The sequence below is a fragment of the Lemur catta genome, chromosome 2, assembly GCF_020740605.2.
Source record: "Lemur catta isolate mLemCat1 chromosome 2, mLemCat1.pri, whole genome shotgun sequence".
NCBI classification, from domain to species: domain Eukaryota; kingdom Metazoa; phylum Chordata; class Mammalia; order Primates; family Lemuridae; genus Lemur; species Lemur catta.
In genome coordinates, this window is record NC_059129.1 from 124,576,451 (window position 1) to 124,590,520 (window position 14,070).

Below are 14,070 nucleotides of genomic sequence, written 5' to 3' on the forward strand. Positions count from 1 at the left end.
ACCCTAAGTCCTAGGTGAGGTGGGACCGTGCCCTAGACCCACATTGTAGGGGCTTTATTCTCCCTCTCCTCAGGGGCAAGGGAATGTCCCCACCCAAATCCCACCCTGCTTTCTCAGATTATGCCCTGCTGGGTACTTGAGACCTCAGAATTCCCTGCTCAGTCTGTTGAGACTCCTTCCAGAAACCACTTGTGGGGGCTGCTTCCCTGGCTCTGTCTTTCAGAAGGCAGATGGTGCCACAGCTGTGAACATCCCTAGGCCCAAGGGCTGTCCATGAAGCAGCTGTTTGCAGGGGTTGTGGGCTTAGATTGGCCTGCAGGCTGAGATGTCCATATCTGTGCCTGTGAGACACCACGGGACAGGGCAGAGCCCGGGGTAGGTAGAGAAGGGGGTTGGGCCTGGGGCCTTCAGGAGTGCTGTAAATGTTAGGATGGCCCAGGCCAATCAATTGGGAATTTGACCAATATAGCTTCTTGTCTAATCATTATAACAATTTTTGAAGTAGGTAATATTAGTTCCATATTTTAGGTGAAAAAAGTGAGGGTTGAAGAGGCTAAAACTTAGTACGTAGGTTGTAATTGGCAGAGACTGAATTTGACCCAAATCAGTTTGACTGCAAAATTTTTTTCTGTGATATTATACTTTCCATTTTGTCTGTTATAGCCAGAGTTCCATTTTGTACAAAATGTCTGAGGTCACATATTATTTCCTCGATTAGAAATCTTTCATTAACTCCTCATTTTTAACTGGCTAAAGGCCAGTCTCTCTGGCATGGCACTGAAGACTCTTCAAAACCTGGCTCAACTCTACCTTGTGAAAGTCATTTCTTACCAGTCTTCCCACCAGGACTTCTCCATCCAGTCACAGTGAGAGTTGGGGCAGTTCCATGAACCCACTCTGTGCCTTTGCACTTACTACCTCAGCTGGAAATGTCCTTTTCCTCTTCCTCACTTGGCTGACCAAGTCCCATTCTGTCCCCTCTAGGCTAAATAAATATCACCTTGTCTATGAAGACACTTGTATTTTTCTAGACAAGATTGCCTCCACTCCCATTATACTTTTATGGTTGGTTTTGTATACCTTGCTACAGGTGTTTATTACCTTGTACTTGTGTGTGCATAGTGCCACTTGACTGTTACCTCTCCTAGCCTGTGAGTTCCACCAGGACAGGAACCCTGTGTCTCATTCATCGTTATACACCTGACATTTCATATAGTACCTGGACATATAGTTGGCTAAATAAATATTTATTAAAGAAATAATCTATTTATTACTAAAGATCTTATTTAGTTCTCACAAATGGATTATTAGTCATTTTGAAATGCCAATCTTAGTTCTGACTGTTGGATTGATCTAGTAATGGGCTGGTTTTATAAGGCACTTTGACATCATAACTGGAAATTGCCATTTCATAGAAAAGTATTACTTTACATTTAGTCTACCATTTTACTGTCATGACATTTAATACATAAGAAATTATAATAAATACATACATGTATTATTTGTGAGCTTTAATAGGCCAGTGAGTCCTGAACAGAACATGAAGTCAGGTTTTTTTTTTCTCGAAGTGATTAGTTTTGTTTTTAAGTTACCTGTCTTTGATTATATAGACTTTTCTGAAATATATTTATGCCATAGAGTTGCCACTTTTCAAAAGGTAGCTACATATTTGCATAAGGTTATCAGCATATGAAAAAGACTGTTATGGTATTGTCCAGCCACTTTTCTCTTTTTCCCTAAGATTTGAGGGTTTGAATTAGGAATCCGTAGCTGTTACTTCTCCTTGCTACTCCACAGCTCCACAGCTCTCCTCCTGGAGATTCTGGGCAGAGAGCTAAACCCAGATTGCCAGTTGGAGCATTTTCATCGTGAAAAAATCATTAAATAACAAAAATGCATGTGGTCCCATGATCCAGGGCAAGGCAGAACAATTTCCATAGGCATGTTTCATGCTGTAAGTATATTCACACTCTGAGCCTGAAAGCTTGATTGTAGGAAAACATGTCATAGAAAGAAGCAAGATTAAATTAAGTATACTGATTTTAAATTACACATTTAAAGGCAGAGACACATTCCGGAGGTGTTTGGGGGAATTTCTTTCCACTCTCTCTTGCTCCCTCCTCTACCGACTCTGTATGTGTATGTAATTTTTTATTCAAAAGTAGGAGCATGCCTTGTATATATTCTGCATTGTATTCTCATTTTTTTATGTAACATTTTCGTGAATATTCCTGTGTTAATAAAAACTTCAGAATACTTTTAATTGTTATTCTATTCTATAGATACACCATGATTTAACTTTATTTATATTACAAAAAAAAACTATAGTAAAAATTTTTACATATAAAACTTAGCTACATCTATGATTATTCCCTTAGAAAAGGTTCCTAGCAGAGGATATCCTGGGTGAAAGCATATTAATATTTGCAAGCTCTTGATATATACTGACAAATTGCTTTTTATGAAAATTGTAAAGAGCAGAAACTTTCCATGGTGCCATGGGAAGTGGCCCTGTGAGGAATTATGACGTGCCCTGTGTTTCACAGTGGGAAGTTGTAAAAATCAGCCTGTATGTGATTGGTGTGGGAGATAACGTGAGGGAATGTGAAGATGGATTGACGATGGACAGAAAGAAAGGAGTTTCTTGGTGAAAAATTCTTCACAGTCTTGCTGGGTGTAAATGCTCAAGCCAGTCCTTGGAATACAGTTTGAGATTGACAAATGGTAACCATTAAGGTCGCATACTGCCTAGAGCAGGAGCTCACAGGTCCAGTGCCTGCCCCACCTTTGGTCCAGGGGTGAATTTTCTTCTCTTTCCGTTGAGCCCGTCAGTAAATGCCCATAACACAGTCACTAACAGCTTAATAACGGCATGCGTTCTGAGAAATGCCTCAGGCGATTTTGTTATTGTGTGAACATCATAGAGTGTATTTACATCAACCTAGATGGTACAGCCTACCCGTGACACACCTAGGCTGTATGGTATAGCTCATCTCTCCTAGGCTACAAACCTGTACAGCAGCTCACTGTGCTGAATACTGCAGGTAATTGCAACAAAATGGTAAGTATTCGTGTATATAAACATAATTAAACATAGAAAACATACCGTAAAAATACAGTATGAAAGATAAAAAATAGTACACTTGTATAGGGCACCTACCATGAATGGGGCTTGCAAGACTGGAAGTTGCTCTGAGTGAAGTCAGTGAGTGGTGAGTGAATGTGAAGGCCTAGGACATTTCTGTACACTATTGTAACCTTTATAAACACTGTACACTTAGGCTACACTGAATTTATTTAAAAATTTTTCTTTCTTCAATAATAAATTAACCTCAGCTTACTGTAACTTTTATACTTTATAAACTTTAATTTTTTAAAACTTTTTGTAATGACATTTAGCTTAAGACAAACATATATTTACTCTCTTTATATCCTTATTCTATAAACTTTTTTCTATTTTTAATTCTTTTTTTTTTTTTACTTTATCAAATTTTGTTAAAAACTAAGACACAAACAAACACATTAGCCTAGGCCTACCCAGGGTCAGGATCATCAATATCACTGTCTTCCACATCTTGTCTTACTGGAAGGTCTTCAAGGGCAGTAACACGTATTGAAGTTGTCATTTCCTATGGTAACAATGGCGCCTTCTAGAAGGAATACCTCCTGAAGGATCTGCCAGAGGCTGTTTTACAATTAATTTGTTTTTTAAAATAAGTTGAAGGAGTACATTGTAAGGTAATGATAAAAAATATAGTTTAGTAAACACATAAATCATTAACATGGTCATTTATTATCATTATCCAGTATAATGTTCTATACATAATTGTATGTGCTATACTTTTATACGACTGGCAGCATAGTGGATTTGTTTACACCAGCATCCCCACAAACATGTGAGTAATGTCTTGTGCTACAGATGACTGTGACTTCCCTAGACAATAGGAATTTTTCAGCTCCCTGATAAACGTCTGGACCATCGTGGTCTGTCATTGATGGAAACATCGTTATGCTGAGCATGACTGTATTTGTCCCTCCTCATTGAGTTATTGTGAGAGTTTAGTGGGATAGTGTGCCTGAGCCCTTAGCACAGGGACTGACACACTGAAGATTTTAATAAATGGCACTTCTGTGACTTCAGCTGCCTTTCTCCCTTGCATCAGTCAGGAATCCTTTGGATGAAAGTGACAGAACACTTGACCCAAAGAAAAAGGCCAATGTGTGTGTTCACCGCAAAGTCTGCATCCAGTAGAGCCAGAGGGCTACTTGTTTAGAACAACTTTCTTTAGGATTAAAAAAACTTTAGTATTTTTTCCATGGATTATATAGAATTTATATCCTATGGCAGGAGTATTAATATTGGTAATCCCAGACTGCAGATGAAAATACCAAGCTATTATCCATCTTTAATTTTTTCCAAAATGAATAAAAATTTACTCTTTCTTATGTAATTGTCTTCTCAACCTATAGTGTTCTATATTTTCTGAATATTGTAAGAATAGTAGAGGAAAACTTTGAAAAAGATAAGCCCATTGATAATGTAACAAATGTTTTTGTATTTATGTTGCTTTCTATTCTTTTGCAACTTATGTTTAAAATTAAACATATCAAATAGCAAAGATATAATCCAGTATTTATAAATTTTCAGAGGATTGATAAACTTGGCATAGTGAGGCCAATAATGTAAATGGAGGTTTTCTCTATGGACAAGAACAACACATTTAATTGCTATGGAGAATATTTGGACTATTGATGTAAATGCCATAAAGAAATAGAAGAAAAATGAATTCTATATGTAATATTTTATCTCTATAAAGGAAAATTTACTCACCTTTTTGAGCTGAGCAGGAAAAGGGAATGTTATGGTGAGGAGCCAATGGCTTTGTGGGTTTCAAAAAATATTTTCTTTAGATCATGCAAGTATACTCTGGAGTTATTATATAAAAATTGGTACAAATAGAAAGTATTAAAAAAAAAAGATACCCCATGCTACTATCTTGAAATACTCATTGTCAACATTCAGCTACACTCTGAATAGTGCCCTAATTGATTTCTATTGCTATATATCCTTTTGTACTGTTTGAATTTTTTATATACAGGCATACCTTTTATAAGAAAATTATAAATAATAAAAGTTTATATCTTGAGGTAAAATATGGCATAGCCATATTATGTTATTTAGAATTGTTTTTACTAGATTGAATCATATAAAATTGCCAATACTCAACCTCTTCTGATCTGCAAAAATGGCAAGTTCATATGCTCAACTTAATAATTACAATAGACTTGCTAAGGAATCTTGAAAGCCTGCAGGAGAAAAGGAATTTTATGTTGTTCACAGCTATATCTCTAGAGCTTAAAACAGTTCCTGAAGGGTGAATCTAGTCTTTGTTTTGAAATAGAAAAGGATAGATACTGATAAAAAAATAATTTCATTAAAATAGAAATGAAATGGAAACATTTTAACCACACTGTGGAGAAAGTCAGTTAGGGAACCAATTTAGTTCCAGTTGGCTCAATGGAATTGGCTCTGGCAAAAGCTTAATCGATGAAAATTCGCCAATGTTGGTGTGAACTGTTTAAAGGATCCATATTCATAAACATGAATAATAACATCCCAAGTGTCACAACAAGGGAGGTGAAAAACTTTCTGTACTCAAGTTAGGAAGGGCATGGCTGTGACTTGAACCCAGCAGCTGGTTCCAAAGCCAAATTTCTTCCACATATCCAAACTGTCTACACCTTCTTATAACTACACAGCAACTGTCAAATATAACACATTGCTTCACGAATTATCACTCAAGATAACTTACATTACTTGTTTGAGGTCCATTTCTACTCTTAACCTGGTAGATATTTGAATTGCCATTTTAAAGCAGTGTGTCATATGCATAGGTGACGGGGACCTGTCTACCCCCATAGGCATTGTGGTGTAGGCTTGAGGACATGGGTTTTAAAAACAGACATTTACAAACATGTGACCTTGGAAAAGTAACCTAATCTCTATTATTTTCAGTTTTGTTGACAGTTAAATCTCTACCTTCAAAAGTTATAATTAAATAAAATAGTAAATATGAACACGTGTACCATGGTACTTTGCACATATTAAGTCACATATAAGCCATTTTAACCAGAGCCATGGTTATTATGTGAAGAAATGTAGTTATTTAATAAATGGCTTAGATCATAGAATGCTAGAGTTGTAGCATGTAAGCAGACCTTAGCAATGTAAGCATTTTCGTGTTCCTTCCCACCCAGGGCATTAAAGAGGAATCAGCCTAACATTCAGGAATATATTTGGTTTCACTTGAAGTTCATATTTATGCTTGTATTGAAAGGCAATTATTAAATCCAAACTCTTCCCCTATTCACCTATTTTAATTTCTCTTTGTCCATTGTTATCTTCCAGCCTAACAAAGCTGGTCTGTGAACTGTGACGATGCAGTTAAGGAAATAGGTTCAGTCTCCTCAACATGACCAGACACAGTGCCACAGCGCGGATGATGTCTGCCTCATGCATACAAGACATAATTATTCTTCTTAAAGAAATAATGGCATGTCGGGACATGAAACCTGGGGCCACTGCCTTTATTTAATTAGGCAAAAATAAATTTGCATGTGCCTGTGCATAAAATATAATCACTTAATTTAATTGGAAGTTGGTGTTTGGTATGCCCTTTTCCCAATGAGGCAGCATCCAGAAAGATCAAAAGATGATTTATTCTAATACAAGGGGTGCAGGGAGGATTGAGTGTGTGCCACGTTGCATCTTCATTATAAATTTTATCCTGAGACCCAATTACCAGGCCTGTTATTCTCTTTCATTAAAATCACTTTTTAAAAAAATGAAGGCAGGAGGGTTTTTGTGATATCACAGAGCAAGCAACAAAATTAGTTATGCCCCATGTGTTTCCTTCATTTCCACATGTGTTCCTTTCCAATTGAAGTCAGGATCTGAGGCTTGTGACAATACTCTGGGGGGGCTGTTGGGTCTGAGGGGATGACAGGCCTTGGATACTAAGGAGAGTTGGTAGTCCTCCTTGCCTCCTAGACAGACAGACACACACACACACAGGGAGCTACCTCTCTGCCCAGGGCTCAGTGTGGCAATACAAAGGCCATCCTAACAGGACCCTAAGCCCAGCCAAGGAATGTGACCCTCTTCTCTGATGCATACCTTGAATGCTGGGCACAGCCTTTTCCCCTAAGGGCAGGGGCTCTTAACTTGGGATCCGTGTGGAATTGGGGCTTGGGGACCCATGAATCCCCTAAAATGATATGTGCCCTCCTCTAAGAAGAGGGTCTTTTGACAGATTATTTTGTGTTTGTGAACCAAAAAAGGTTAAGAAGCACATCTATTCTAGCTTTGCTCTGATCTCTTGAGACCAAAGGAGGTTGCAAGGAACTTGGTCTTGAGAGTCAGATGGATTTGGATTTGAGTTGTCTCCAACACATTTTAGCTGTGTGGCCTTGGGCAGGCTACAAAACCTCTCTGAACCTTCATTTTTTCAAGTGTAAAACAAAGGTAAGAATACCTCTTTTAAGGTTATAGTGATAGGTAAGACTAGAGAAATAACAAGTGCCAATTTTCTTTTTTCTCTCTCTCATCCCATGAATACAAATGACAGCAAGTACCTGTTCTGTTATGTTCCTTGTTAGATCTTCTCTAACACCCAACATGGTGCCTGGAACATAGATATTGGTTGAATGGATGGTTGGATGGAGTGTCTTGGTTTAGCTGCCTGGATGAAATCTTTGTCTATAGTGATATTTCCTCAAAGCATGTATTTTCTGAGTGAGATCTTAGACTTATAATTGCTTTTGCTAAGACCCTCCCAGGACAGTTAGCCCCTGTCCTGTATAGAATCTTTCTGGACAAAAGGTTAGATCTGCTTATCTTATGCTAAAAATCATGATCTGTGTTGGGCACTTCATCTATATCAAGGCTGGGCAAATTATAGCCTGTAGGTTAAGTCTGGCCATTTGCTTATTTTTGTAAATATGGTTTTATTGGAATGTAGCCGTGTTGATTGATTTACTTATTGTCTGTGACTGCTTTTGTGCTTCAGCAGAGTTAAGTAGTTAGGACAGAGACTATATGGACTACACACCCTAAAAGGTTTATTATTTGGCTCTTTACAGAAAAAGTTTGACAACCCTTTATATATGTTATATGTACTCTTTGCTATAACCTACAGGATTGGTCTTAAGGGAGCTAAGACCCAACAGTTCAGTATCTTGACTGAGATTATACAACTTATAAAGGATTAGGGTTTGAATCCAAGTCCATGTGATTCCACAGCCCATGTTCGTTCCACTAAATACTGACATAATTCAACTCAACCAAAACCAAGTTGGACCAACTCCATCTACCAGTCCTGCCTGGTGACCAGGACTTACAAGGGGAGCAGTTCAGTGATGTCCCCTAAAGTCATGGTGCAACCTGGTGGTCCTGGCATTTGTCAGTAACCTGGCTCAAGTCAGCAATATCAATTGTGTGAACACGGAAGCAGGTGAGAGAGTGGAATAAGGATTTTGAAGGCTAATACTGCAGATGGCAGAGTAATATGGACATGCAGTTTATATGCAAACATAATGCTGCTTCCCAAGGATCAACAGGTTGAGCATTTCCAAAAGGGGTTTTATTGCTGTTGAACATGGCATCCACTCTTGTTGGATGCCCTTGGTGAGTAATGTGTAAATACTTACACATTTTTAGACCATAGCTACTGAATATATTTACCTTTCTCTGGGCCAGTAGGCTGTGAGAATTTTGGACCTCCAAGCTTGGTCCCTGGTGCTGTGCCCTCATTGTCAGATTTGACTCCAAATTCAAGGTTTAAGTTCTTTCACAATGAATTAATCCTGATGGAAATTTGTTTCAAGGATTTACATGTGAAGTTCTGTGCTGCTTCTCCTAATTCTCCATCTGCATATGATTCCTACTTCTCACTCTACTTTTACTCTTTCCATTAATTTTTCCAAGCTTATAAACTGGTTATGATCGAACAAAAGAAATAAAATTGGAAACATCAGCTATTCCTGCTCTAATTAACTGCACAGCAGTGTTTGTGTTGTAACTGTGACACGCTGACAGTAAGATAACAGCGACAAAGTTATAACCACCCAACTGGATGTAACACAGTTGTATATCCATCTGTCGAAGGATATATTTAATGAAAATGGCTGTGGTATTAATCAATTGTTGTATAAGAATGACTGTTGTAACATTGGGTTGTTGAGGGCAGAGATGAGAAGGATGGGGAAGACAGATTTCTTCCTGACAGTCTGTTTTCGTTCAGTCCTTGTGGCTGGCATTGGGGAACGTCTGTGACTCTCGCCTCATCCGTGGTGGACCTGCTGACAGAGGGTCCCTGGGAAAGCTGGGTGGACAGGGAGGATTAAATTTATAAATAAGAAAAAAAAGCTATAATTAACTTCCTGTTTTATTGTGTTCTACAACAGTGACCCTTATTTCTCCAAAGATGAAATCCCATAGTCTAACCCTGTGGCTTTCACACTCTCTAAAATCAATGAATCTTTCAGTTTATCCTGAAAATATGAAACAGATAAAAATGGGGCTGCTCTGGTTCAAGTGTGGGTGGAGGAACCTGGCAAAATGAAGCAACATTTTACTTTTGTGTCAGTATAACTCCATAGGGAAATAATGGAGTTGATTAAAATTCTTGGTCTATTGTTTAATTATTTAGAGTAGATGCTTCTAACAGAAAGATATTTTTGTCTTTGTAACTCTTTTGGTTTATTCCTAACATATTTGAGTGCCCTGCTTTTCTTTAAACTTTAAAATATCCAAGTAGCTTTCTACATTTTTTTTTTTTTTTTTTAGTCTCTCCCATGACACTAGGAAATGTTGCATCCAGGTACCTCTCACTGGCCAATGCTATCGATGGTTCCTTTGTATTTCCATCTTGGAAACGTATTTATTAAGAACCTGTCACAAAATTTAGATCTAGCTCTTGATGGAGACTATAGAGCAAATTTTAGTAGTATAAATGACTGTTGAATACTTTGAGTTGGGGAAGAATTAACAAATTAATAGCATTTCAGTTTATACTGATGCGGCAGAGTGCCAGTGGTGATGTAGTTACCTCCCAGGTAAGGAGGTATAAGCAAAGCATAGAAATCTACATAAATGGTGTTTCCAAGCGTTGTTCACCCCATGTGTGCTGGGTGTGAGCAATCCATTAATTTGGGAAAGAGCAAAGCATGTTCACAGACTGGTGATAGTCCCAATGTCTGCTCATTAGTGTACCAAGTACTAATTAATGAACATCCTTGTGTTTGCTCCTCCTGTAGCCATATGAAGTAGGTGAGCTGCTGATGTGCTATCATTTCTGCACAACTTTTTTGCTGTGTTTTCTTCAAGCCCACGTGCATTTTCATTTGGGGGTATTATTTTTGTGTATGTGTGTGGTGGTGTTTGAGGGTGGGTGTACATAAGGCTTATATCGCTTGACTGCCAGCTTTGCTGAGCTCACATGTGGTCCTTATTTATGTGTTTGCCAGGGAGAAATGCCTGCTGCCTCTCCAGTTGGCTCTGGAATCCAAGAATGTGAAGCTGGCCCAACACGCTTTGGCAGGGATGCAGGTATGGCTTTGACTGAATGCAGTGGGGTGACAGAAATTGACAGGCCATTTGGCATTGAAAGCACATAGTTAACATTTTAAATACTGGCTGTTTAAAGATCCAGACAGAAATTTGGTTGAACTAAGAACCATAAAGGATAACAGAATTTTCTTATATTCACCCAGAATTTTTCTGTGTACAGTGTTATTTTGTTGAGCCTTTGTAATCAGACACTGATTCATGGGGACCTAGCTAAGCCCACACAGATATGAAATATTTTTCATGACATCCAGTTTTCAGGAGAATAAGGGATCCCAAGAAAGAGACCCTAAGTTCACACAAATTCAAATTTTATATACATTCACCATTTGTAGTTCCATGTAATAAGAATTGTTGCTAAACTGGAAAGGTTTTTTTTTTTTTTTTTTTTCTAAATTCTACAGTTGGGTTGGATTAATTTCTTTTGTTTCCAGGCCAAAATTGGGAAGAAAAAGAAATTTAGTTTAATAAGCACAGTCAAATATGCTTGAACACATTTCTTTCTGTGAGCATTTGTTTGTGTTTTACACTAAACATAATGGGTCTAATTCCCACAGTGAAAAGGTGATGGCTATATAAATACACCAACTTTTTAGAGTGGTTTTGTTTCTAAGAGACAAGCACTATGAAGGTGAAGGCTGCAGGGGTTTGTTCAGCATGGCCATGGATTGGTGGCATTTGTCACATGTCTTTTCACATCAGTATGGATTATTTCATAGTTAGCTTTTTAAGTTCAGAGAGGTCCCTAATTCCTTTTAAGAGTTAATACATAGAAGGAGTAAGAAAACTGTTCTTTTTTCCACCAGTGGATTAGAATTAGATAATGTGTATTTCAATATGCAGCAGCATTTGAAATTTTTAAACACTGTCAATAATGTTAAAAACCTTTTGCTTTTCTCCAAGGTGACTGGGCCAACCATAAAAATGAGTGAGAATTTGTTTTGACCTTCCACTTTTGTTCCTTTTTTCCTATTGATAGTATTGTATAGATTTTCCATACAGCTTCTCTTGTTTTTAACCCTGCAACAATCTCAGTTGCAGTACCATGTTTTTAAGGGCTTACCAAATTGGGTTAACTTCAATGACTTGGTAGGCTGTGAGTCTTCCTTTTACCATCCCCGGCTGCCTCCTGTTAACTGTAAGCACATTTTTAGGGCTTCCTAGTCTTTATCATTTTAAGTAAAAATAGCTTTGTATATAACCTTTAACTCTGGGCTGTCCTGGGTATACTATGTGATTCTAAAAATAATTCCAATTGAAAGAATAATGGCAAAATACTAGGGAGTCTTAAGGATGCAGGTTTGAAGTACTTGTTTTCCCGATCTGCAATGGCATGGTGAAAGAGGGAGTCATTATACTGGGTGAATCAGATTTCCAAATGTTCTTCACAGGCTGCAGCTCTAAGCCACATTGGAAAATAACACATTAAACAGGCATAAATACAAAGTTCTATGGTGGGGTCTCAAAAATCAATTGCACCAGGGCAGAACGGGGGAAACAGCTTAATTGCAGCCCTTGTGAATGGGAATTAGGGGTTGCAGGGTGAGGCAGCATAGAATGTGCTGTGACTACCAACCAAGCTCATTGGACCTGAGAATGTGAGTCACATTATGCATCCCTCTTTAATATCTGCCCACCCTTGAGGTATTGTGTTCACTCTGGAGTTCACGCTGTAAGCAAGAGAGCACAAGTGAAACCTTGTCAGACAGCATTTAAAGAAGTCTGAGGAGGTTTAGCATGGAGCAGAAAAGACTCGGGTGGCCTTGATAGTTGACTTCAGACATTTTAGAAGCTCGTGTGGCTCTGGGGAAAGATGAAGGAGTAGAAGTTGTAGGCAAGGTGGGCTTGGGTACAATATGAGGAAGAATTTTATGAAAGATAAGAAATAGAAAAGGGCTGTCCTGTGACGTGGATTCCTGGGAGTCCTCATGAAAGTGAACGTCTTCTTGTTTACATTTTTGTGACATTCATTTTCTGATGGGGAAATACATTAAGATTTCTGGATTCATGAATAATTCCCAGATAAATGGCAAGCTCACATTAGGAAGTAAAAAGAAACACCTGAAAAAATGAACTTGTCGACAAGACCTTCTCGTTTCCTGTGACAAAGCTACATTCAGAAAGGGTACATGTGTGTGTGACTATTGTGCAGGGCTAGGTTCCTCTTGGCACGTTCATTCCCCATCCCTACCACCTAAATAATCTATATGGCCAGCACATTAGAATTTCACTTTGTGAAATTTAGAATGAATTATCTAATATCAGGAAAAGGTCTTTGCCAAGAACAGTTTACCCAAGGTTGGATGCATTTTTCTTTTTAATGGCACAGAGCATGAATTCTTTCCTAATGGCCTCCAGCTAATGTGCCTCCCAGTAAGAAAAATGATCATCAATACGTAATAAGATAGAACAGAATAAGGCGGCAGGGGAGAGCCTATCTGTGATCACTGCCCTGTGCCTCTTCACAGAAGCTTCTGTCGGAAGAGAGGTTTGTATCCATGGAAACAGACTCTGATGAGAAGCAGCTGCTCAATCAGATCCTGAATGCCGTGAAAGTGACGCCTTCGCTCAACGAAGACCTGCAGGTGGAAGTGATGAAGGTTGGTTTGACGTGGCCACCAGCGTGCGTCACTGGGACAGGAACACGTTCTGACCCCCAGTACTTGTTGTTGTCTTGAAAATGCCTCCGCATTGTGGTCATGCTGGCTCATCTTTCATTTGGACCAGATGATTATCATCCTTGCTTTTAGTCCCCTCTCCCCAAATCGCCTTGATTTAACAGCAGAAAGGGACAATTTCTATAAACCAATGAGCTTTTGGCTCTGTCTTGCATATCAAATGTTGTCAGGGAAGTAAATTTATCACCTTTTAGGAGAATATATGTGAGTAGCTCCAGCTTAGACTAGGTCTGATCATCGTGCATATTTTGCCGACTTGTGTATGTTAAAGCAAAGCAAAGACCTAATAATATTTTGCTATATACTGAAATATTAGAATGGCCAGTTTAGGGGGAGAAAGATTATACTTGGGAGGCACATGAGAAACACATTTTTTTCTCCCTCAAATTATGTGAATCTTATATCCCTCATTCTAGTTACTACCTCCCTTTTAGGGGTGGCATTTCTCTGTCCCCTTTCCCCTTTGGTTCCCTTGACAATCATGACTGGGAGTCCCTTGTGCTGATTGGAGAGCATAATATTCTGTGAGTGAGCAGTGAACTGGGCAGAAAAGGATGGAAATCTCTGCCCCAGAATAGCACCTTGGTCAAGGTAACATAGTAGGAACCAACAAGACAGCTTTTAATAATGTAATCTGTCCAGTTCCTCCCTAGGAGAATATGTGTAGAGGAATATTCAAGAATAGTTGGTGTCATATAATGGCTGATTTCTCCCTGGAAATGCGCCATGTGATTTTTGTCTTGGATAAGAGACTTCACTTCTCTG

At 38.5% G+C, this 14,070-nt stretch overlaps 1 protein-coding gene across 1 annotated transcript in view; it reads left to right on the forward strand.

Moving 5' to 3' along the window:
- ARFGEF3 (ARFGEF family member 3) overlaps window positions 1-14,070 on the forward strand; it is a 134,356-nt gene that overhangs the window by 27,898 nt on the left and 92,388 nt on the right. Inside the window, exons 3-4 of the mRNA XM_045544450.1 lie at window positions 10,528-10,609; window positions 13,096-13,227. Of these exons, the coding sequence (XP_045400406.1) occupies window positions 10,528-10,609; window positions 13,096-13,227 (214 nt within the window). The remainder of the gene's footprint in view (window positions 1-10,527; window positions 10,610-13,095; window positions 13,228-14,070) is intronic.